This window comes from Quercus lobata, chromosome 6 (genome assembly GCF_001633185.2).
Source record: "Quercus lobata isolate SW786 chromosome 6, ValleyOak3.0 Primary Assembly, whole genome shotgun sequence".
In the NCBI taxonomy this organism is placed as follows: Eukaryota; Viridiplantae; Streptophyta; class Magnoliopsida; order Fagales; family Fagaceae; genus Quercus; species Quercus lobata.
This window is the reverse complement of record NC_044909.1, coordinates 2578533-2603105: the sequence shown is the minus strand read 5'-3', so window position 1 is coordinate 2603105 and position 24573 is coordinate 2578533. Positions and strand designations below refer to the sequence as shown.

Below are 24573 nucleotides of genomic sequence, written 5' to 3'. Positions count from 1 at the left end.
TCTTTTTCTTTTTCTTTTTTTTTTTCAGATTTTTCTTATTTTCTTTTAATTCCGAATAAAAATAAATAAATAAAAACAAAACAGAATCATTTTAAGTGTTCTAACGGCAGTCACTAATTGAGTTGTAACGAAACCCAATGTTGACAAAAATGGAAAGTTAAAGAACTGAATTAACAAAACTGAAAGTTAAATGACTGAAATGAAAAAAATGTGAAAGTTAGATGGTAGTTTTACGTTTTTGTCCAAAAAAAGTACCGAATATGACCAAAGTAGACCGAACCGAATAGGACCAAAGTAGAGCTAATGGACCATATAGAACCACAGTGGATCGAATAGAATCGACTTGGACCGAAGTGGACAGATTGGACTGAATAGGACCAAAGTTGACTGAATAGAACCAAAGTGAATTGAATAGGACCGAAGTAGACCAAATGGACCGAAATACAAAACAAAATATAAGAGAAACACGCTTGTAGTGGTAAAATTTAGTTTAAAAATCAAATAAATAAATAGATGAGATGTTATGAAGCCTTAAAAGTGAGGTAGCAAATATAGATATAGAATACATATGATATTGAGTTTTATTTATTAATTCCTATTTAAACATGCAAGTCATGCATCATCATAAATAATAAGACATAAAATGTTTGGCACCTTGTTGTCAATCTAGGTTTCGACAAATTTGGCATCATAAAAAAGGTTGCACGTTAGTTGTTATTTTTGTTGAATTTCTGGTTTGAAAGCATGGGCTCTACCCATATTTTGGCATGTGAAAATTGGATGAGCTTCCTATAGTTGGTCATGGGGTGTTTCTTCTTCTATGTCTCGTTGATGTTTTCACGGTGGGTTTCCCATGGCTTAAAAGTTGAAACTACAACCATAATGTTGTATAATTTTTCTATGAGAGTTCTTGCTTCTTATATAGATGTATGGATCTTTTAATTCTATATGATTTTTAGGAGAGTAAGTCAGTTACACATTCCTTACCATGAAGGAATTTGCATTGTATACAAACATGCTTTGAAAGCAAATCAAAGACTTGCACGCCACTTTAAGGAATGGTTGACATTTGATTAGTTTGTCAAATAAATAAGAAATAAAAAAAATGAAAATTATATGTCAAATAAATAAAGAATTAAAAAAATAAAAATTATGTGAAAATTTGTGAGACTACCAAAGCTTATGTGGCATAATATAAAAGAGTCCAAAAAACAGACAAACGCGTTCGTCTATAATATATAGACTATTGAACTATTACACCTAGGGAAATATAATTTGAAAATTTTGCGTATTGCAGAAGAACTTACAATTCTACTCATTAGTCATTATTTGGCAATGTCAGTGATTTTCAAATTTTGGTTGTAAACATGAAACCGGCTTATATATATAACATATTACATGCGTAAATAAATCAGAAGGTGGCTAAAAGTTTGTTAAAAAAATTATTCTTATGCACTTATGCTGCAAGTAGCTTGGAAACATGGGGTAATTATAGAGAAATAACACTATCAAGCAAATAAGATATTGAAATAAATTTCTGATATAGCATTTCAACTAAAGTAAAAGTTTTTAATACAAACAAGGTGGAAATATAAAACAGGTTCATTCTGTACTTGAAAACATGTTACAAAGATGGATAATTTATATTCTTCTTCAATTGCCTTGACGAGCCAGAAATGGTACATGCCATACGGACTTCCGAACAGATTGCAATTATCATTATCATATTGGCCTCAAAAGCAGGTATTTTTCAAGCAATTCATCCACTGACAATGTATCATGTTCTGCCTGCGGGCTCCAAAGCACCTCTACAGCCTGCAAAATTGTTAAACATACATGTAGAGATAACTTTTCTAAGAAATTTTTTCACAACTGCTGAATCGACAAATTGTAAAATGGTTATGCTCAATTGACAAAGTTGTGTCAATGGTGGATCTCTCTATAAATATGTATATATTCTGACGTACCAGTGTATTATGGTAACTGATGGTATTCAAGTAATGCAAGACTGTCCTCAAGTCTTCAGTACTTCTAATTTCGGGTAGATTTAATGCGCCTTTTAACAGCTACCAGGATTGTTACCTGAGAATGAATTTAAATTAAAGGAATAGACTTGCAGACCTGAAAAAGAGATAGAAGTGGGAACACACTAGTGCTATAAATCGACTCTCCATGATCCAAGTTATTGATTCTTGGTTGAGTTCTAGCAAAGATAATTCATTTTATAACACCTTAAACCTAAAAAGAAAGAACCAAATTGTAATATCAAGCTCTAAGACACACTAACTCTAACACTAATATGAGCAAGTATTTACAATGAAGCATATGCTGCACGTGCAATTAATAATTATAGCAACTAATTAACACAATGATATTTATATTTAGAACCCATAAAAGATGAAATACCACTATGTAATTTTCTTCAACTTCATTGTCCCTTGGGATAATGGTTCTTTGTACTTTCATGTTGTCAACATTGACAAGCGACTCAATGTCATATTTCAACCTCTCATTGATTGAAAGTAGTCTGAATTCCTTTTCCACAGCTTCAAGACTCCACCTCCGTTCCGCCTGCAAGAATATTTTGAGTGCATCAAAAGTGCTGTGTTGTTAAATAATCATTAAAAAGAAAAATTCTTTTAAATTGGAGTGATCAGTTGGAAGCAACCAAAAAATACAAGCATCTTTTTCTCAAAATTTTCAACCAAAAAAAAAAAAAACAACAACAAATTATTGGTATTTTTTTTGCACATACATTCAATTTCTATTGTGACATTACAACACTAAGATTCTTCTATATAACAATATAAAGATTGAATTTCTAATAGTGCAACAATAGCCTGACTGAAGTAGTGGAACTAAAACAACATAACTCTTCCAGCACAGGTTGTGGAATTAAACTGAAGGACCAAAATACCGCATCAGCTTAACTTAATAACTTAACCCTGCTCACTCCCTAATACGATGTCATCATCACTTCTGTCCGAGCATAGTCTGAATTATCATAAGTCAATTATACGGAGCTTTTTTCTTTTTTATAACCCCCCTTCTATCAAAACAAAATTTTGTGCAAAGGATTTGTCATTGTATTAATTAAAAAAATCCTGGAGTTTATTGCTAGGGATACAAATGGATAGGAAGGAGAGCCTAATGCACACCACTATATATTTACATCATCATTGATGAACCCATATAACCAACCCAGCTTCAACATGGGCCATTAATTGGCATCTCCACAGGAACTAGAACATGCCATGCGCTATTTTACCTTAAAATTATACCGAAGGACTAAACTAAACCACTTAACTGGGTGAACAATGTCCGAATTATTTAAATTATGCACGACAATGACTACAAAGATACCAAAGAGATGTTGTAACAGAATATAAGCCACAAGTAATTTCATAATGGAGGACAGATGGTGACCTAGTGATGATTATCAAGAATTCTGGTACACTGTAATCTGATGAGAATTAAGAAACTCAAAAAGATCAGCTTAGTTCAGATATGGTCCAATTGAATTGACTAACAATCCTTCCATCAACTTCTGTTATATGTGCCATGGTACAAATCTAATGCAATAAGTGGATGCATGCCATAGAAGATGTACTTGACACATTAAAGAAACTCAACATGAATAGGGAAGCTCTGGAAAGTCCAGTTTTATAAGGTAAAAGTAGACCCAAAAACTTTGATAAAGAAGACTAGAGTACTCTTTCTAGTACAGACAAGGTAGAGAAACATCCATGTTTCATATGATCATGTATTTGCATTTAGAGATTGACATACAGTTATAACCCCATCATACTAAAGTTAAAGTACACAACTTGAAAACAGAAGAATAGTTTCTGCATTTATAATAGGAGCATCAGCAGAGTTTTCTAGATGAAAGGAAAAAGAAATTAAACAGAAGAAAAGTAACGTTTAATATCAAGGCTGTATTAGCTATTGTATGCACAAGAAGAAGAAGCTTAAAACTATGGTTTAGAATACTGGCTTTAATTTTAATAACAGCATTGAAGCAATATCTTACTAAGATCACTTTGAAGATTATACTTCTCAATTACGTAATGATGAAGAAAAATCGTGAACTTTAAAGGCTACTAAAGCACCATCAAAACCTTTAGAATATTAGACTCACAGATGAATAACCAGAAATCCAGTAATTTTGATGCCGAAGCAGAGCTACTGCAGAATCTGCAACCAAAATAAAAGGGACAAGTATGTCACATGAGATAACATGTAAAACTAGCCAAAGTTTTGAGGCATTTAATATGCAAGTGATGAGCATGACTTGCAGACAAACTAGTGATGCTGTAATTGCTATAATAATTAACTTCATTTCAATATCAGTCATATCAATGCATTTTTTCCTGAAAAAACATAATACTATTTTTTCCACCAATGAAATAATTGTAAAAGTATGCAAAGTTCATGAGAATTTATAGTGCACACATAGAGAACCAATCATGCACGTGGAAAAAAATAAAAATAAAACAATTGGACAATAACAAAAAGGATTTTGTTGTTGCCATTCACAAAATAGAAATTTCATTAAACTATATAATTATGTTATCCTGTATTGTAAATGGAATAGTTTGAGTTCCAAAAATTTCCACGCCAGATTTAGAACATGGGCATGGAACTTCATTAGAAAAAACATTTAACTTATCCTCATCTACACCTTGGATGAAATATGGTACAATGCTGCATATCTAGTCAAAAAATGGTAATTCCCTTGTCAATAACTTCATCAATCACTCAAACTACAATTCTTTTGTTAGAATTCTGTATTCTCTCATTTATAATGTCCATGTTAACAAAGTATGGATCAAGTATTCTTAGAAAACTTCTTGATTACAGGGATTCCTATGCACCTACTTTTATAATACACTCCTTTTGAGCACATATCCAGGAGTAGTAATGTAAATAGACTGCAATTCTATACCCAAGTCGTGTCATGTCCAACACAAGTGTCTCACTCATTCTAAAGCATCCACGTAGGAATGTAAAACTTGCCATGCTCATCCTTGAAACAAATTTTACCCTACTGGGGATTAAAAGACTGGAGTGGAGAAAAAAATCTTAACTGAAGTTTCCTTGATCAAATGAGGGGTACTGGATTATATGGCCGGTTGAAATTAAATTAGATATTTAAATTCAATGATAGTGGTTGGCTCCTAATCCTTAAAGGAATGAAGAACATAGTCTAGAATATATATAAATTTACAATATCATCAACGAAAAATATGCCATAAATTCCATATGAACCTGTTAAGAAGAAGTGGAAGCTCTTGTTTTTAGATGTGTCTACAGCTGTAGCAAGTGTACTAAGTTGGAAGCTCTTGTTTTTAGATGTGTCTACAGCTGTAGCAAGTGTACTAAGTTCTCTTTGAATTGAATGAGCCATGCCTGATAATCCAACCTGCAAGAGAATATAGAATTTGGAATTTTGGGAATAAGAAGGTTGAAAATATGGGGTTGTAAAATATATAAACGACCCCAGGGAAAAGGATCCTCTCAGTTTGAAATGGACTAATTTCATGGTTCAGATTAAACTGTACACATCTAAATGGTGTATTCTAGTGTCATGCATGTATATATATTGTTAGATACAAAACATAAAATCTGAACCGTGAAATGCACTCTTTCCATTTCATTTGAGTCTCCATATCATTTGAGGATCCTATCCTACAGTACCCACAATGGGACCTGATTTATTATTGGACTTGATTTAAACAAAGAAATATAAATTAAGGGAACCATAAAAATAAATAAATACGCAATAGACCATAGGTTTCTCTTCTTGGAAAAAGAATCAATCACAGACTGCATAGTGGAAAAATCAAAAATAACAAATAATGTTTTCTAGGTTACTTAAATTCTTTATTTGGTCTTCCAAGGAAAAGGGATTAAAGGGAAATTTTCAAGATTGCCAACGTAAATTTATGCACTTCTGTATAACTCTCACTCTAAATAATCTTAAAATGTTACTCCAATTACCCAGAGTGTTAATTCTCTTTGAATTTCCTTAACAATAAACATTCTTCCCAAATTTTTTTTTTCACAATTATTGACACGACTTGTAAAAATGAAGCGAAATAAAAATGATGTCAACGATGGAGGCAAGTAAAAGTGACATAATTCCTATCATAACCGGCCATGTCAGCAATGATTAAAATTATTGTGTAGCTCTATTCTAAACTATACAGCTATCAGGTTAACTAGGAAAGTAATTCAAAAAAAAAAAAAAATCCACACATATGTAAAGAAATATGAACAAAGAAGTGATATACCTGAACCCTGAGAACACTTGCTCTAATTTTAATAACCAAAGTGAAATGATTAAGACCGAAGTAGACCAAATGGACCGAAGTATAAAACAAAATATAAGGTCTCGTTTGGGAGGAGGGAATGGAAAAGAATGAAAAAAAAAAAAATTAGAATATTCTTCCCTTCCCTCGTTTGGGAATTTTAATGGAATGAATAGAAAGTCCATTCTCTTGTTTGGGAGTTTAAGTGGGAGAAAATGGAATAGGTAGGAGAGAATATTCATTCCTCTCTATTTCCTTAAAACCTCAAATTTTCATTCCCTTGAAATTGGGAGAAATGAGAGGGAATGTAATTAGATTTAGTGAATTTTTTACTAAAACTCCCAAAATACTCCTACCTATTCAACCATTTATTTTAAAATAGGAGTATAACAATAATATTGTCATAAAATGATTTCATTCCATTCCCTTCATGTTACTCCCAAACAAGATTACTTATATTTCATTCATTTTCATTCCTTCATTTTAAAACATCCAATCAAGGTTATTTAATTCAATTTCATTCCATTCTTTTCCATTCCTTTCCCTTACTTAAATACATTCCATTCATTTCTATTCCCTTATGATCATTCTATTCCATTCTCTTATGAACTCCCAAACGAAGCCTAAGAGAAACACGCTTGTAGTGGTAAAATTTAATTTAAAAATCAAATAAATAAATAAGATGTTTTGAAGCCTTAAAAGTGAGGTAGCAAATATAGATATAGAATACATATGATATTAAGTTTTATTTCTTAATTCTTATTTAAACATGCAAGTCATGCATCATCATAAATAATAAGACATACAATGTTTGACACCTTGTTGTCAATCTAGGTTTCAACGAATTTGGCATCATAAAAAAAGGGTGCACATAGTTGTTATTTTTGTTGAATTTATGGTTTGAAAGCATGGGCTCTACGCATATTTGACATGTGAAAATTGGATGAGCTTCCTATACTTGGTCATGGGGTGTTTCTTCTTCTATTTGTCTCACTGATGTTTCCACGGTGGGTTTCCCATGCCTTGAAAGTTGAAACTACAACTACAATGTCGTTTAATTTTTCTATGAGAGTTCTTGCTTCTTATATAGATGTATGAGTCTTTTAATCCTATATGATTTTTAGGAAAGTAAGTCAGCCACACATCCTTTACCATGAAGGAATTTGCATTGCATACAAACATGCTCATACAAACATGCTTTGGAAGCAAATCAAAGACTTGCACTCCACTTTAAGGAATGGTTGACATTTGATAAGTTTGTCAAATAAATAAGAAATTAAAAAAAAAATGAAAATTATATGTCAAATAAATAAAGAAATAAAAAAATAAAAATTATGTGAAAAATTGTGAGACTACCAAAGCTTATGTGGCATAATATAAAAGAGTCCAAAAAAAAGACAAACGCATTTGTCTATATATAATAGATGATTGAACCATTACACCTTGGGAAATATAGTTTGAAAATTTTGCATATTGCAGAAGAACTTACAATTCTACTCATCAGTCATTATTTGGCAATGTCAGTGATTTTCAAATTTTGGTTTTAAACATTAAACCAGCTATATATATATAATATATTACATGCGTAAATAAATCAGAAGGTGGATAAAAATTTGATAAAAAAATTATTCTTATGCACTTATGCTGCAAGTAGCTTAGAAATATGGGGTAGTTAAAGAGAAATAATACTATCTAGCAAATAAGATATTGAAATAAGTTTCTGATATGGCATTTCAACTAAAGTAAAAGTTTTTAATACAACTAGGCGGAAATATAAAACAAGTTAATTCTGTACTTGAAAATATGTTACAAAGACAGAGATAATTTATTTTCTTCTTCAAGTGCCTTTACGAGCCGAAAATGGTATATGCCATACAGACTTCGAACAGATTGCAATTATCATTATCATATCGGCCTCAAAAGATGGTAGTTTTCAAGCAATTCATCCCCTGAAATTTATTTTCTTCTTCAAGTGCCTTTACGAGCCAAAAATGGTATATGCCATACATACTTCCGAACAGATTGCAATTATCATTATCATATCGGCCTCAAAAGAGGGTAGTTTTCAAGCAATTCATCCTCTGACAATGTATCATGTTCTGCCTGCGGGCTCCAAAGCACCTCTACAGCCTGCAAAATTGTTAAACATACATTTAGAGATAACTTTTCTAAGAAATTTTTTCACAACTGCTGAATCGACAAATTGTTAAATGGTTATGCTCAATTGACAAAGTTGTGTCAATGGTGGATCTATATATATATATTCTGACGTACCAGTGTATTACTGGAACTGATGGTATTCAAGTAATTCAAGGCTGTCCTCAAGTCTTCAGTACTTTTAATTTCAGGTAGATTTAATGCACCTTTAACAGCTACCAGGATTGTTACCTGAGAATGAATTTAAATTAAAGGAATAGACTTACAGACCTGAAAAAGACATGGAAGTGGGAACAAACTAGTGCTATAAATCGACTCTCCATGATCCAAGTTATTGATTCTTGGTTGAGTTCTAGTAAAGATAATTCATTTTATAACGCCTTAAGCTTAAAAGAAAGACCCAAATTGTAATATCAAGCTCTAAGACACACTAACTCTTAACACTAATATGAGTAAGTATTTACAAGGAAGCATATGCTGTATGTGCAATTAATAATTATAGCAACTAATTAGCACAATAGGTGTGCCTGATATTTATATTTAGAACCCATAAAAGATGAAATACCACTATGTAATTTTTTTCAACTTTGTTGTTCCTTGGGATAAAGGTTCTTTGTACTTTCATGTTGTCAACATTGACAAGTGACTCAATGTCATATTTCAACCTTTCATCAGTTGAAAGTTGTCTGAATTCCTTTTCCACAGCGTCAAGATTCCACCTCCGTTCCACCTGCAAGAATATTTTGAGTGCATCAAAAGTGCTGTGTTGTTAAATGATCATTAGAAAGAAAAATTCTTTTAAATTGGAGCGATCAGTTGGAAGCAACCAAAAAATACAAGCGTCTTTTTCTCAAAATTTTCAACCAAAAAAAAAAAAAAAAAAAAAAAACAACAACAACAACAAATTATTGGTATTTTTTTTTGCACATACATTCAATTTCTACTGTGACATTACAACACCAAGATTCTTCTATATAACAATCTAAAGATTGAATTTCTAATAGTGCAACAATAGCCTGACTGAAGTAGTGGAACTAAAACAACATAACTCTTCCAGCACTGGTTGTGGAATTAAACTGAAGGACCAAAATACCGCAGCAGCTTAACTTAATCACTTGACCCTGCTCACTCCCTAATACGATGTCATCATCACTTCTGTCCGAGCATAGTCTGAATTATCATATGTCAATTATACAGAGCTTTTTTCTTTTTTATAACCCCCCTTCTATCAAAACAAAATTTTGTGCAAAGGATTTGTCATTGTATTAATTAAAAAAATCCTGGAGTTTACTGTTAGGGACACAAATGGATAGGAAGGAGAGCCTAATGCACACCACTATATATTTACATCATCATTGATGAACCCATATAACCAACCCAGCTTCAACATGGGCCATTAATTGGCATCTCCACAGGAACTAGAACATGCCATGTGCTATTTTACCTTAAAATTATACCGAAGGACTAAACTAAACCACTTAACCGGGTGAACAATGTCTGAATTATTTAAATTATACACGACAACAACTACAAAGAGACCAAAGAGATGTTGTAACAGAATGTAAGCCACAAGTAATTTCATAATGGAGGACAGATGGTGACCTAGTGATGATTATCAAGAATTCTGGTACACTGTAATCTGATGAGAATTAAGAAACTCAAAAAGATCAGCTTAGTTCAGATATGGTCCAATTGAATTGACTAACAATCCTTCCATCAACTTCTGTTATATGTGCCATAGTACAAATCTAATGCAACAAGTGGATGCATGCCATAGAAGATGTACTTGACACATTAAAGAAACTCAACATGAATAGGGAAGCTCTGGAAAGTCCAGTTTGATAAGGTAAAAGTAGACGCAAAAACTTTGATAAAGAAGACTAGCATACTCTTTCTAGTACAGACAAGGTAGAGAAACAACCATGTTTCATATGATCACATATTTGCATTTAGAGATTGACATATAGTTATAACCCCATCATACTAAAGTTAAAGTACACAACTTGAAAACAGAAGAATAGTTTCTGCATTTATAATAGGAACATCAGCAGATTTTTCTAGATGAAAGGAAAAAGAAATTAAACAGAAGAAAAGTAACGTTTAATATCAAGGCTGTATTAGCTATTGTATGCACAAGAAGAAGAAGCTTAAAACTATGATTTAGAGTACTGGCTTTAATTTTAATAACAGCATTGAAGCAATATCTTACTAAGATCACTTTGAAGATTAAACTTCTCAATTATGTAATGATGAAGAAAAATCGTGAACTTTAAAGGCTACTAAAGCACCATCAAAACCTTTAGAATATTAGACTCACAGATGAATAACCAGAAATCCAGTAATTTCGATGCCGAAGCAGAGCTACTGCAGACTCTGCAACCAAAATAAAAAGGACAAGTATGTCACATGAGATAATATGTAAAACTAACCAAAGTTTTGAGGCATTTAATATGCAAGTGATGAGCATGACTTGCAGACAAACTAGCGATGCTGTAATGGCTATAATAATTAACTTCATTTCAATATCAGCTATATCAATGCATTTTTTCCTGAAAAAACATAATACTATTTTTTCCACCAATGAAATAATTGTAAAAGTATGCAAAGTTCATGAGAATTTATAGTGCACACATAGAGAACCAATCATGCATGTGGAAAAAAATAAAAATAAAACAGTTGGACAATAACAAAAAGGATTTTGTTGTTGCCATTCACAAAATAGAAATTTCATTAAACTATATAATCATGTTATCCTGTATTGTAAATGGACTAGTTTGAGTTCCAAAAATTTCCACGCCAGATTTAGAACATGGGCATGGAACTTCATTAGAAAAAACATTTAACTTATCCTCATCTACACCTTGGATGAAATATGGTACAATGCTGCATATCTAGTCAAAAAATGGTAATTCCCTTGTCAATAACTTCATCAATCACTCAAACTACAATTCTTTTGTTAGAATTCTGTAATCTCTCATTTATAATGTCCATGTTAACAAAGTATGGATCAAGTATTCTTAGAAAACTCCTTGATTACAGGGATTCCTATGTACCTACTTTTATAATACACTCCTTTTGAGCACATATCCAGGAGTAGTAATGTAAATAGACAGCAATTCTATACCCAAGTCGTGTCGTGTCCAACACAAGTGTCTCACTCATTCTAAAGCATCCATGTAGGAATGTAAAATATGCCATGCTCATCCTTGAAACAATTTTTACCCTACTGGGGACTAAAAGACTGGAATGGAGAAAAAAATCTTAACTGAAGCTTCCTTGATCAAATTAGGGGTACTGGATTATATGGCCGGTTGAAATATAATTAGATATTTAAATTCAATGATAGTGGTTGGCTCCTAATCCTTAAAGGAATGAAGAACATAGTCTAGAATATATATAACTTTACAATATCATCAACGAAAAATATGCCATAAATTCCATATGAACCTGTTAAGAAGAAGTGGAAGCTCTTGTTTTTAGATGTGTCTACAGCTGTAGCAAGTGTACTAAGTTCTCGTTGAATTGAATGAGCCATGCCTGATAACCCAACCTGCAAGAGAATATAGAATTTGGAATTTTGGAAATAAGAAGGTTACAAATATGGGGTTGTAAAATATATAAACTACCCCAGGGAAAAGGATGTTCTCAGTTTGAAATGGACCCATTTCATGGTTCACATTAAACAGTACACATCTAAATGGTGTATCTAGTGTCATGCATGTATATATATTGTTAGATACAAAACATAAAATCTGAACCGTGAAATGCACTCTTTCCATTTCATTCGAGTCTCCATATCATTTGAGGATCCTATCCTGCAGTACCCACAATGGGACCTGATTTATTATTGGACTTGATTTAAAAAAAGAAATATAAATTAAGGGAACCATAAAAATAAATAAATAAGCAATAGACCATAGGTTTCTCTTCTTGGAAAAATAATCAATCACAGACTGCATAGTGGGATTTTAACAAATAATGTTTTCTAGGTTACTTAATTCTTTATTTGGTCTTCCAAGGAAAAGGGATTAAAGGGAAATTTTCAAGATTGCAAACGTAAATTTATGCACTTCTATATAACTCTCACTCTAAATAATCTTAAAATGTTACTCCAACCCAGTGTTAATTCTCTTTGAATTTCCTTAACAATAAACATTCTTCACAAATTTTTTTTTTCACAATTATTGACGCGACTTGTGATTGAAGCATAATAAAAATGATGTCAGAGATGGACCAAGTAAAAGTGACATAATTCCTATCACAACCGGCCATGTCAGCAATGATGAAAATTATTGTGTAGCTCTATTCTAAACTATACAGCTATCAGGCTAACTAAGAAAGTAATTCAAAAAAAAAAAAATCCACACAAATGTAAAGAAATATGAACAAAGAAGTGATATACCTGAACCCTGAGAACACTTGCTCTATTAAGATAAGCGATCAAAAGAAAAATCCCCACAAAAGACCCAAATGGTAAAATAAAAAACCACACACTCGTATCCTCATGTTTCTCATTGACCCTTAGGCTATCAATATCATCATCAACATATCCACTACTAAATCTTGGGTAATTGTCATAATGATATATATTGTAAGACTTAGAAGACAAATATGAAGACGATTCTTTATCTGAAGCGAAGGAAGAACCGCCCATTCTGCCACCAGAGGCAGCAAAGGCTGTGCACAAAATTTCATGGGTGAATAACAAAGCTAGAATGAGAGCAAGAAATGGATGGTTTTGGAGAAACTTGAAGGCCATGTTGGGTTTCAAGAATTTAATCCCAAGAAGAAAAGAAAAAAAGTATTTGAAAGTTTTGGAGGAGAGAAAAACTTATATAGGGTCGACCATTTGTACGAGAAAAAGAGAAAACTTTAGTATAGATGTTTTGAGTGTTTCTTAGTTCTTACGATGAAATTACTTGGAAAGGGCCGACGCGTAAAATGTGGGACCCATCTGCTCAGTTAGGATATGTACTCTTTTTTTTTTCTTTTTTCTTTTTGAGAAACGGTTAGGATATGTACTTGGTAATGGTCCACATATGGAGGAGGTGGGCTCATTCCAGGCGCGAAGCCACGTCATCCCTTGCTGTTGGGGGGGGGGGGGCGTGCCCCATGCAAAAAAGAAAAAAGAATCCTGATCAATTTTTTCTTTCTTCTTGCTTTATAAAACAAATCACTCAATATATTTTATTATCAAATTTCAGGATTTGGAACTTTTGGTGAGTCTGTATGGTGAGTTTTCTTCTTTTATTTAAGCACTAGATCTTCATCTCTTTAGATTCTTTTTATTGCTCAGCTCAGCCCTCCTCTCAAACTAAGTCCTCACGATCCCAAAAATAAAAAATAAAAAATAACCATTTTTTTCTTTCTTCTTGCTTTCTTAAAATAAATCATTTAGAGTAGGGGCATAGATAGAGGGTGAGTTTTCAATTTTCACTTCATCTCTTTTTAGTGTTTTTTTCCCCCCTCAACTATCTACACTTAAATATTCACATGCTCTTTAATTTTTCATAGATTTTTAGAGAAATATATGGTTGAAGACATGGGCATGGGGAGGTTGTTTGTGATGAGTCTTGAAGGGAAGATAAAGTTTGGCAGTTTGCACTTTGTGAAGATAAAGTTTCTAAGGTAATTTTTTTTTTTTTTGATTTATTAACTATTTTTGATTAGTTAGATATCATGTGGCAGCGGGTGTTGTTAAATTGTTTGGTTTGTGTTGTGTACTTGTGTGTTTAATTTTTGCTATTGTTTGAGGGGTTATTCTTAATTAAAAAAAAATTAAAATACAGGAAAATTAAAATAATAGGAATGATGATGGGTTGAATGTTCAAATTATACTGGAAATTTTATTTTTTTCTTGAGTATGAATAACATCCATATAATTAAGTAAAAATTTCTAATTAAGATTTTATTTTTTAAGTTCTTTTCAGGTTAATTTTTTAGTTATATTCTTGAAGTTAAAAGAATTATGAGCAAACGAAAAACAATTTTTGCATTCTTAAAGAAAAAAGATGTTAGTAATTCAAAATTTAGGATGCCTATGACTGTAGAAATAAATGTTGATACTTCAATGCCTGATGAACACCCCTCCAAATGTTCCAAAATTCAATCTAAAAAGATAGATCGTGATCCAGGATCACGTATATGTGAATTCTTATCAACAAACAAGATGAAATCCGGCGAGTTTATCTCAAAGAAGGTCCATATCAACCTAAATATATAGACTATCCATACAACGATGATAATCATCGTCGTCAAAAATCGGCCCCTCCATGTAAAAAATCCCGGCTACACCCCTAGCTCATTCGGGAACATAACGGAGACTAGATAATAAGAGACTATTTGGATCATCAATTTCCATAACTTATAACTCTATTTCCATAACTCATAACTCAAAAATGATGGGATCCATAACGAGAATTCCGTTTGGGAGCATTATAACTCTGTTTCCAATTTTCCAATTTTTTGTTTCCATCACGCATTTTCATAATTATATTCACATGGTGGGACCCATTACATTGTATTGTCAACTCAACTCCTGGCACCAACGTCTCCTTCTTTTTCTCTTTCTTTCTTTTGCCTTTGTTTTCGTTCTTCCTCACTTCTGCTTTCTCTCCATAGTTTCCTTCTCTCTTTCTTTTTTTCTTTCTAACTCCTCACACTAGTGCTTCTTCCTTTCTTCTTCATGATGTACACAACGCACTCCACCAGATCTGCCAAGCATCTCAGGTGATTCTCGCTGCACCTCTCTACCCTCCACCGGATCTGCTCTATTTTTCTCTTTCTCTTTTCCTTCACCCATTTCTTTACTCATCTTCATCTCCAGCTAAACAGTTAGGCAAGACGACGGCGCTTGGGTTGGTATGGTATTTTCATGGTGATTTCAAGTTTCTGATCTGATTTGTGGGTGTGGAGTTCAGACTTGAGATGTGGTTGTGAGGTTTGGATTTTTGAGATGTGGTTATGGGTGTGGGGTTTGGATTTGTGATGTGGTTGTGGTGGGTTTGGATCTGAGATGTAGGGGAAGAGAAAGGTGAGAAAATGTGAGAAAAGTTTGTTGGGCTACTCTGTTCTTCATGCATCAAGGTCCGGGTTTTTTTTTTTTTTTTTTTCTTTGCCGAAGCTGGTATGGTATTTTCTAAGAGGCAGAGTGAGGGGAAATGAGAAAAGAGAAGGCTAATTGGGATGAAAACCAATGGCGGGTAACAAAACAGCTTTGCTCAGACCAAGTGACAGGAATGGGGCCCACAATCAGTATGAAAAATATTGAGTGATGGTGCAAAACGGGGTGTGGTATTTTAAGTGACGAGTGAAAAGTGACGGAAATTGAGTGATGAAAAAAAGCCATCCAAACAAGCCCTAAGCTTTTCTAGAAGTTTGGGCTTCACCAACAACTTCATTATAGAACTGTGGGTTTTAAGAGATGGACTCACCCTGGCCAGGGAACACAATCTTAATAGCCTTATTGCTGAGATGGATGCTATGAGTGTAGTTTAACCGATGAATAATGATTCTGTTAACATGCTAATGGAGCCTCTTTTGACTGACTGCATGACCCTCTGAAAGCCATCCTCAACAAATGGATTGAGCACACGTTCCGTGAGGCGAATCAATGCGCGGATGCATTGGCAAGAATGGGGTCTAGGCATAGTTTTCCTTTTGCTGTTTTTGTTGATCCACCGCCTGTGGTAGATGCTATTTTAGCTTTTGATAAAGCTAATATTTTTTGTAACAGGCTTGTTTCTAATATATAAGTTGCCTATTCTGACCCAAAAAAAAATGGCCCATATGGAAACAACAATTTTTAAAGTTTGCAGTATATTTTATTTACTTATATTTAGTAAATAAATTTTTTTTTTTTTTTTGCCACATGGAAGATTTTAATAATTCTGTGTTTGGTATAGCTTATTTAAATGAGGGAAAATAAAGTGTGTGTTTGTTTCTCCAGGAAAAAAAAAATTGTAGTATATTTTATTTACTTATATTTAGAAAAAAAAAATTGCCACATGGAAGATTTTACTAATACTGTGTTTGGTATAGCTTATTTTAATGAGGGAAAAATAAACTATTCTTTTTGACTAAATTGTAGCTAAAAATAAATGAGATTTCACAAGATGTAATTGAGAAAATAGAATGGCTTATATACTCTCTTTTTTTCCCTTTTTTTTTTTTTTTCTATTTTGAGAATCAGCTAATACTAATATACTTTATAAATAATTTGACTTTTATTTTTCAATTGATTTAAGGTGATTTGCAAGTAAAACACCGCCTATGTAGGCAGATTAGTACCCAAGTTTCCTAATGACCTGTTGCTCGGGGGTTCAATCCCCCGCACTTACCTAACAAAAAAAGAAAAGGTGATTTGCAAGTAAGCTTTAGATGAAAAGATTGACTTTTCTGAAAAAAGGGATTCTTGGCGTAGGTTAGTTATGAAGCATGGGTACGAGGAATGATGAATACAATATTTTTAAAAAAATTAATGATACAACACATCAAGGATATCATAATTAATTAATATTTTTAGGTATATTTTATGTATTATTTGACATAATTAAGATAAAATAATTGAAAACAAATGTTGTCCACAATAACATATTTGTACCTTATATGATTACCAAGTATCAAATAATGAATAATAACATACAAAAACAACATATGAAACCTTATATATGAAAATTTTATTATTAGTAATAACTAGCTACCTTAATTTTGAAGTTGTAAATAAATCAAGTCATTTTTAAACATCTCAAGTTTGCTCAATAAATAACATATTCATGTTTGTTTATTTGTAAACAAGTTAAACTTGAATTTTAATTAGTTTTAAACTTGTTTGGTAAACAAACCAAACCCAAGCGAAAAAAGGGTTTATAAATAGGCTCATAAATATCAAGGCTCGATACAAAACAAGTTAGATCTAGGCTCATTTATAGGTTTAGTAATAAGTTTGATATGAGCTTGACAAATAAATTCATATCTTGCTAAGACTATAATTAATTTAGAGTTTGTACCTCGTCCTAACCAAATAGGTTTGATAATAAACATGATATGAGTTTAATAATGTATTTATGTTGGAACTCAAGCTCAAAAGTTTGACATTGAGCTTGAGTTTGGCTGAACTCAAGATTTTAGACGTTTTGATGAGCTCAACCTCAAATATTGTTCATAGGCTTGGTTCGAGCATGACCTTTCAATTTAATCTCTCTTAACCATTAAAGTTATCCCATTGTGGTGACCAAACCCAATGAGATTGAGCTTTTTGGGCTTAGGCCCCAAATTTACTTGTATGCTAGGTTGGAATTATCCTGTAATGGGAGGCCCAAAAGATGACCATTTGAAGGAGAGAAAAATTTATATATGGTCAACCATTTGGACGAGAAATAGAAAACTTAGTATAGATGGTGTTTTGAGTGTTTCTTAGTTCTTACGATGAAATTGCTTGGAAAGGGCCGATCGAAATGTGACGCATAAAATGTGGGACCCATCTGCTCAGTTAGGATATGTACTTTTTTCTAGATCCGGATCCTCTCCATTTCTAATTAAGGGCTGAGATTGATTTAAAATAAATCTATGACTTAAAATCTGCTATGTCATTTAAAAGCACTAACAGAGACTTAATTGAGTAAAAGGCTAAACTAATGTTAGTTTCAATACTTAGGTTTTCTTCTCAAACTCTCTATCCTTCTTCTCTTCGTTTCTCTCTCCCTCCCATCAAACCCGACGATGGTCATTGGTCAAGCTTCTCCAGTTCTCCATACCCACACGTAGTTGTGCATCAACTCCGTTTCTCTCTCCCTCCCATCAAACCTAGTGATTGTCATTGGCCAAGCTTCTCCAATTCTCCATACCCACACACAGTTGTGCATCAACTATATTTCACCCTCCACCTCTGTTTCTATAGGAAATTTATGTATTTTTTTTCCCTTTTCTTTTCTTGTTGTCTTTGCCAAGATCATCCTTTTCTTTCATTTATAGCACGAAATATTATGCTTTTTTTTAATTGAATTTTTTCCTTGTTATGGATTTCAGAGGAGGTGGGCTCATTTGGGAACATAAAGACTAGGGGTCCATTTGAATACAGCTTATTTTGCTGAAAACTGAAAACATTGTAGCAAAATAATTTTTAAATGTGTGAATAGTACCGTGGGACCCATTTTTAATATTTTTTTGAATAAAATGGTTGTGGGTCCCATAAACAATGCGTGAACGGTGCTGCTACAATGCATGAACAGTGATAATTGTTCCCTAAAGCAAAACGCGTGAAAAAAAAAAAAAAAAAAAAAAAAAAAAAAAAAAAAAAAAGAAGCAAAAAACGCAAACACAGGATAATCTGAATCCAAACGCTAGATTGTTGGACTTCACCAACAACTTCATTGTAGAACTATGGATTTTAAGAGATGGACTCACCCTAGCCAGGGAACACAATCTTAATAGCCTTATTGTTGAGATGGATGCTATGAGTGTAGTCCAACTGATAAATAATGATTCTGTTGACATGCTAATGGAGCCTCTTTTAACTGACTGGAGGACTCTCCTGAGAGCCATCCCCAACAAATGGATTGAGCACACGTTCCATGAGGCGAATCAATGTGCAAATGCATTCACAAGAATGGGGTCTAGGCGTAGTTTTCCATTTGCTGTTTTTGTTGACCCACCGCCTATAGTGGATGCTATTTTAGCTTTTGATAATGCTAATATTTTTGTAACAGACTTGTTTCAAATATATAAGTAGCCTATTCTAACCACAAAAAGAATGGTCCATATGGAAACAACAATTTTTAAAGTTTGCAGTATATTTTATTTACTTATATTTAGTATTTTTTTTTTTTTTTTGGCCACATGGAAGATTTTGCTAATTCTGTGTTTGGTATAGCTTATTTTAATGAGGGAAAAATAAACCATTCTTTTTTACTAAATTGTAGCTGAGAATAAATGAGATTTCACAAGATGTAATTGAGAAAATAGAATGGCTTATATACTCTCTTTTTTCCCTTTTTTTTTTCTTTTTTCTTTTTTGAGGATCAGCTAATACTAATATACTTTATAAATAATTTGACTTCTATTTTTCAATTGATTTAAGGTGATTTGCAAGTAAGCTTTAGATGAAAAGATTGACTTTTCCGAAAAAGGGATTCTTGCTGTAGGTTAGTTATGAAGCATGGGTACGAGGAATGATGAATACAATATTTTTTAAAAATTAATGATACGGCACATCAAGGATATCATAATTAAAATAATTGAAAACAAATATTGTCCACAATAACATATTTGTACCTTATATGATTAGTAAGTATCAATTAATGAATAATAACATACAAAAACAACATCTGAAACCTTATATATGAAAATTTTATTATTAATAATAACTAACTACCTTAATTTTGGAGTTGTAAATAAATGAAGTCATTTATAAACATCACAAGTTTGCTCAATAAATAGCATATTCATGTTTGTTTATTTGTAAACAAGTTAAACTTGAGTTTAAATTAGTTTTAAACTTAGTTGGTAAACAAATCAAACCCAAGCAAAAAAAGGGTTTATAAACAAGCTCGTAAATATTAAGGCTCGATACAAAACAAGTTAGATCTAGGCTCATTTATAGGTTTAGTAATAAATTTGATGTGAGCTTGACAAATAAATTCATATCTTGCTAAGACTATAATTAATTTAGAGTGTGTACCACTCGTCCTAACCAAATAGGTTTGATAATAAACTTGATATGAGTTTGATAATGTATTTATGTTGGATCTCAAGCCCAAAAGTTTGATATTGAGCTTGAGTTTGGCTAAACTCAAGATTTTAGACGTTTTGATGAGCTCAACCTCGAATATTGTTTATAGGCGTCGTTCAAGATGACTTTTCGATATAATCTCTCTTAACCATTAAAGTTATCCCACTATGGTGACCAAACCCAATGAGATTGAGCTTTTTGGGTTTAGGCCCCAGATTTACTTGTATGCTAGGTTGGGATTATCATGCAATGGGAGGCCCAAAAGATGGCCTTGTTCACTATAGATGTTGTTTTAGATGTTGCTCGAGGCCCAAACTCTCTTATCCCTAACTTCACCAAGGAAGTACAAACTTTGTCGAGCTCCCTCTCCCCTGAAATCGGAGCAGGATTCCTAAGTCCCTGAGATCTATTTTTCCTCCCTCCTCTCATGTCTCACTCTTCCCCCATTTTTTCCAACCCTTAATTCTTGCATTCCTTCTCTTATTTATAGCCTCTCTTTAGTAGGGTTGTCATGATGAAGGGGGTCTTTTCCAAGTTAGTGGGCCTCTTTGTGATATATTCCTAACCAGATGGGACCCTCTATGTATTGTTGATATGACTCCCTTGGAACTTGCACTAGACGTCGTTTAATGCTTGGCAGGCGGATTCCCCAAGGCATTATTCCATGTTCAAGCATGTCGGGGGGGGGGGGGGGGGGTGGGGACATTGTCCAAATGTTTGGCTGGGCTTAATTGGGCTCGGCTTAGTATCGAAATAGACTAAGGCCACCTGGTGAATGGACCACCAGATCGGTAATGGGCAAGTACTCTCGCTCCGTATACCTACAATTAAATCCCATAAAATACAACTCACGTTCTTGTATTTTTTTCACTTTTTTTTCCTAAGATGTAACTTACGCTTATATTATAATCTAATAAATTCATCTTACTTATTGTTCCTTGTTTTTGAATTTGTGTGTAAGATATTATGCCAAAAGAAATTTAAAATAAAGAAGCAAAACAATATACATTCATTTAAGTTAAAGCCCAATCTCTAAACAATCAGAACTTAAAGCAGTTTTTTTATTAAAACTATTAACTTATTTTATAATTTATTATTACTATTTATTTAAAAATTTTGGTTTAGTTTTTTTTTAAAAAAATTAGCTTTAACATATGAATATTCATCAATCCGTGCATCGCACGAGAATAGTACTAGTATATATATATAAGGGAAAATGCTCAAACACCCCCTAAATTTTGAAGTAATGGCCATGACACCCCTTGAACTATTATTTTGGCCAATTTGCTCCTTGAACTTCACATAACTGCCAAATTAATACTTCTGTTGGTGGTCTCCAGTGAAAGCACTAACAGAAGCTCACATGGTACCTCACTTGAACTTCAAAAATACCAAATACAATGGCTAAATCGGTGGAGAAACTTAGGGCATGTTTGGTAGATTATAATAAGTGTTGTAATGTAATAGTTATTCCTATGATTTAGTTATTCTTTAGTTTGGTTATGTTTTTATTACAAGGAATAATAATTCCTTATGAATAACTATTCTTCAAAATGAGGAATAACTATTCATTTTTAAAAGGTTGTATTAGCTATTCCTCAGTAAAAGCAATAATTTTAAAACTTAATATATTTTCAAATAAACAAACTTTCCATATACATCTAACAATTATAAAAATAAAAAATCATAAAAAATAACACATATCTCTCTTAATTTTAAAAATAACAATTTTTAAGGAGATATAATTGTATGAGTAAGAAATTTCCTAAAATAAATGTTAAGTTTCATTCTAATATTATAACTCACAACCAAACTAATGAATATGTTTAGTTATTATATTACAACACATTTTATTCCTAGCAATAAAGATTACAATTCTTATCGTAATCCTCATTCAGTGTACCAAACGTACCCTTAGAAATCTTTGGCTCAATTGAGAGAGAGAGAGAGTGAGTGAGATGATTGGACCAAAACTACCGTCGCCGGAGTTCTTATTCTTGTCATGGTCTCGCATTTATGTCCCAAAAGTGCCCTGTGGTCCCGCGGAGTAGTTGAGAGCCACCATTGTTACTACCATAGTTTATTTGTCTTGCTGTTGGTTTTTTTTTTTTTTTTTTTTTTTTTTTCAAATCCTCCAGTGAGCGTGTATGCAAAAATTCATTACTTTTAAGTGTGCTATATAGCTGTTTGATGAAACACCTGAGAAGGATAAGGCCAATTGATGCCACCACAGTTGCTCTTTGGGAGTTGAATGATAAAAGTGGGGATTTGTAGTATAATGGGTGATGTATGTATGAATAGTATGATCTCAAATGCAAATGTTTCCCATCCCTTCAAAAGGAAGGTGTTGTTTTTAATGTACATGTAATTTCATTTTTCATGAATTCTTTCATGACTTAAACAGCCCCATCCCTTTTTTTTTTCAAAATGGTAGAATAATATTAAAATTGTGAAAAAAAATTTACGTTTATGAATATATATTTGGTGATACAAGGAGGAATATTCTCTAAGCTCCTATTGTCTTTGATATTGTTGCATCTTTAGCCGGTTCTCTTGTCCCATTGAGCTGCCTTGCCAAAGCCTTAGATTCTTGTAAGGCTTTACAATTGGAGAACTGTGAAAGAATTTGCATTGCATACAAACATGCTTTGGAAGCAAATCAAAGACTTGCACACCACTTTAAGGAATGGTTGACATTTGATTAGTTTGTCAAATAAATAAGAAAAAAAAATGAAAATTATATGTCAAATAAATAAAGAATTAAAAAAATAAAAATTATGTGAAAACTTGTGAGACTACCAAAGCTTATGTGGCATAATATAAAAAAGTCCAAAAAAAGAAGACAAACGCATTCGTCTATATATAATAGATGATTGAACTATTACACCTTGGGAAATATAATTGGAAAATTTTGCATATTGCAGAAGAACTTACAATTCTACTTATTAGTCATTATTTGGCAATGTCAGTGATTTTCAAATTTTGGTTGTAAACATTAAACCGGCTATATATATAATATATTACATGCGTAAATAAATCAGAAGGTGGCTAAAAGTTTGTTAAAAAAATTATTCTTATGCACTTATGCTACAAGTAGCTTAGAAACATTGGGTAATTATAGAGAAATAACACTGAAAGTTCAAAAACGTGTAAAAACACTTTTGAACGTTTAGACCCCCAAATTACAATTTAACCAATTCAAGCTTTATGTCAAACAACTAGTGTGCGAAAAATGAACATAAGCTATAAACAGAATCGGAAATCAATCTAAGCCAATTATAAATCACATACACAGCAGAAAATAAAAGGCAAAGATAAAGGGAAGAGAGATGCAAACACAAGGACAACACACGATGTGTTATCAAAGAGGAAACCGAAGCCCTCGGCGTAAAACCTCTCCGCCGCCCTCCAAGCGGTAAATAATCCACTAGAAAATGTAATTGGGATACATGAACAGCAATAGACCCTCCAAGCCTAATCTACCCGATGTACCTAAGCCCTCCAAGCTTCTTGCTCCAACGAGGTTGTGCCGAACCTTTTTCTTTTCTAGCTTACCGGATTCCGCTACTAGACCGTAGCATCCGCCATCCTTGGTATCTTCCAATGCTTCCCAAAACTCCAAAAACACTCAACACTCTAAATGGATGTGGGTAGTGTTTGGATAGAAATCTCCTCTCAATAGGTATGACAGTGAGAGAGGGAATGAGAAGAGACTACAAAGGTTTCTCTCTAAGAATGAGTAGCTCTCTCTAAGTGGGTGGGTGTTTTGAGGAAACCTCTCTTAGGATTTTTCTTTCTGAATAACCACACATATCTTGTGGGAATGAGGGGTATTTATACTGGTGTGAGAATGGAATACGAAGAGTCAGTTTTTCCAAAAACAGGGCTAGCTGGCGACTTGACCTCGCGACTTGACTGAGTCGCGAGTTCAAGTCGCGAGCTAACTTAATGGCCAGTCTGGATTTTTGTCGTGTAGTGCTCCAGGTGGCGTGACTGTTCAGCTCCCCTGCATGCTCTGCACGTGAGCAACTTTTGGCGGCTTGCAAGCCGCGAGCCACCCGCGAGTCCTAGCTGCGAGTCTTTACTTCACTGCACTGTCTTGAGCATTTCTTCACACTCTCTCACACACTACCCTTACATGATTCCCACCTAAATACAAGGTTTCTAAATACTATATTACAAGCAAATTTGTCATGGAATAAAGCCAACACATGGTTGATTAAATTCAACCTTACAAACACTATCAAGCAAAAAAGATATTGAAATAAGTTTCTGATATGGCATTTCAACTAAAGTAAAAGTTTTTAATACAACTAAGTGGAAATATAAAACAGGTTAATTTTGTAATTGAAAATATGTTACAAAGACAAAGAC

The 24573-nt window shown here is 33.0% G+C and overlaps 2 protein-coding genes across 2 annotated transcripts; both read right to left on the bottom strand.

The window, feature by feature from the left end:
• Nucleotides 1–2031: 2031 nt before the first annotated feature.
• On the bottom strand, nucleotides 2032–6045 carry LOC115994656. Its single transcript, XM_031118872.1, has 6 exons — nucleotides 6004–6045; nucleotides 5358–5425; nucleotides 5272–5306; nucleotides 4142–4197; nucleotides 2407–2571; nucleotides 2032–2082 (listed from the first exon to the last, which is right to left on the bottom strand). The coding sequence occupies exons 1-6, from the start codon at nucleotides 6043–6045 to the stop codon at nucleotides 2032–2034; spliced, it is 417 nt and encodes a 138-aa protein (XP_030974732.1).
• A 1945-nt stretch (nucleotides 6046–7990) lies between these two features.
• LOC115950966 lies at nucleotides 7991–13345 on the bottom strand. Its single transcript, XM_031068255.1, has 6 exons — nucleotides 12874–13345; nucleotides 11919–12021; nucleotides 10789–10844; nucleotides 9037–9201; nucleotides 8589–8702; nucleotides 7991–8444 (listed from the first exon to the last, which is right to left on the bottom strand). Exons 1-6 carry the CDS (start codon nucleotides 13228–13230, stop codon nucleotides 8352–8354), a joined length of 888 nt encoding a protein of 295 aa, XP_030924115.1. The 5' UTR covers nucleotides 13231–13345; the 3' UTR covers nucleotides 7991–8351.
• Nucleotides 13346–24573: the final 11228 nt, after the last annotated feature.

Excerpts from the sequence above, each read along its gene's own strand:
- LOC115994656 (XM_031118872.1), bottom strand. The coding sequence starts at position 6,045 with ATGTTTATTGTTAAGGAAATTCAAAGAGAATTAACACTCTGG. Across the intron at positions 5,426-6,003 it reads AAAGAGAATTAACACTCTGG|GTTGGATTATCAGGCATGGC; the intron begins GTAATTGGAGTA and ends ATTCTCTTGCAG. Across the intron at positions 4,198-5,271 it reads CTTCCACTTCTTCTTAACAG|ATTCTGCAGTAGCTCTGCTT; the intron begins GTTCATATGGAA and ends TTTTGGTTGCAG.
- LOC115950966 (XM_031068255.1), bottom strand. The coding sequence starts at position 13,230 with ATGGCCTTCAAGTTTCTCCAAAACCATCCATTTCTTGCTCTCATTCTA. Across the intron at positions 12,022-12,873 it reads CAAGTGTTCTCAGGGTTCAG|GTTGGGTTATCAGGCATGGC; the intron begins GTATATCACTTC and ends ATTCTCTTGCAG. Across the intron at positions 8,703-9,036 it reads TTGAAAAAAATTACATAGTG|GTAACAATCCTGGTAGCTGT; the intron begins GTATTTCATCTT and ends ATTCATTCTCAG.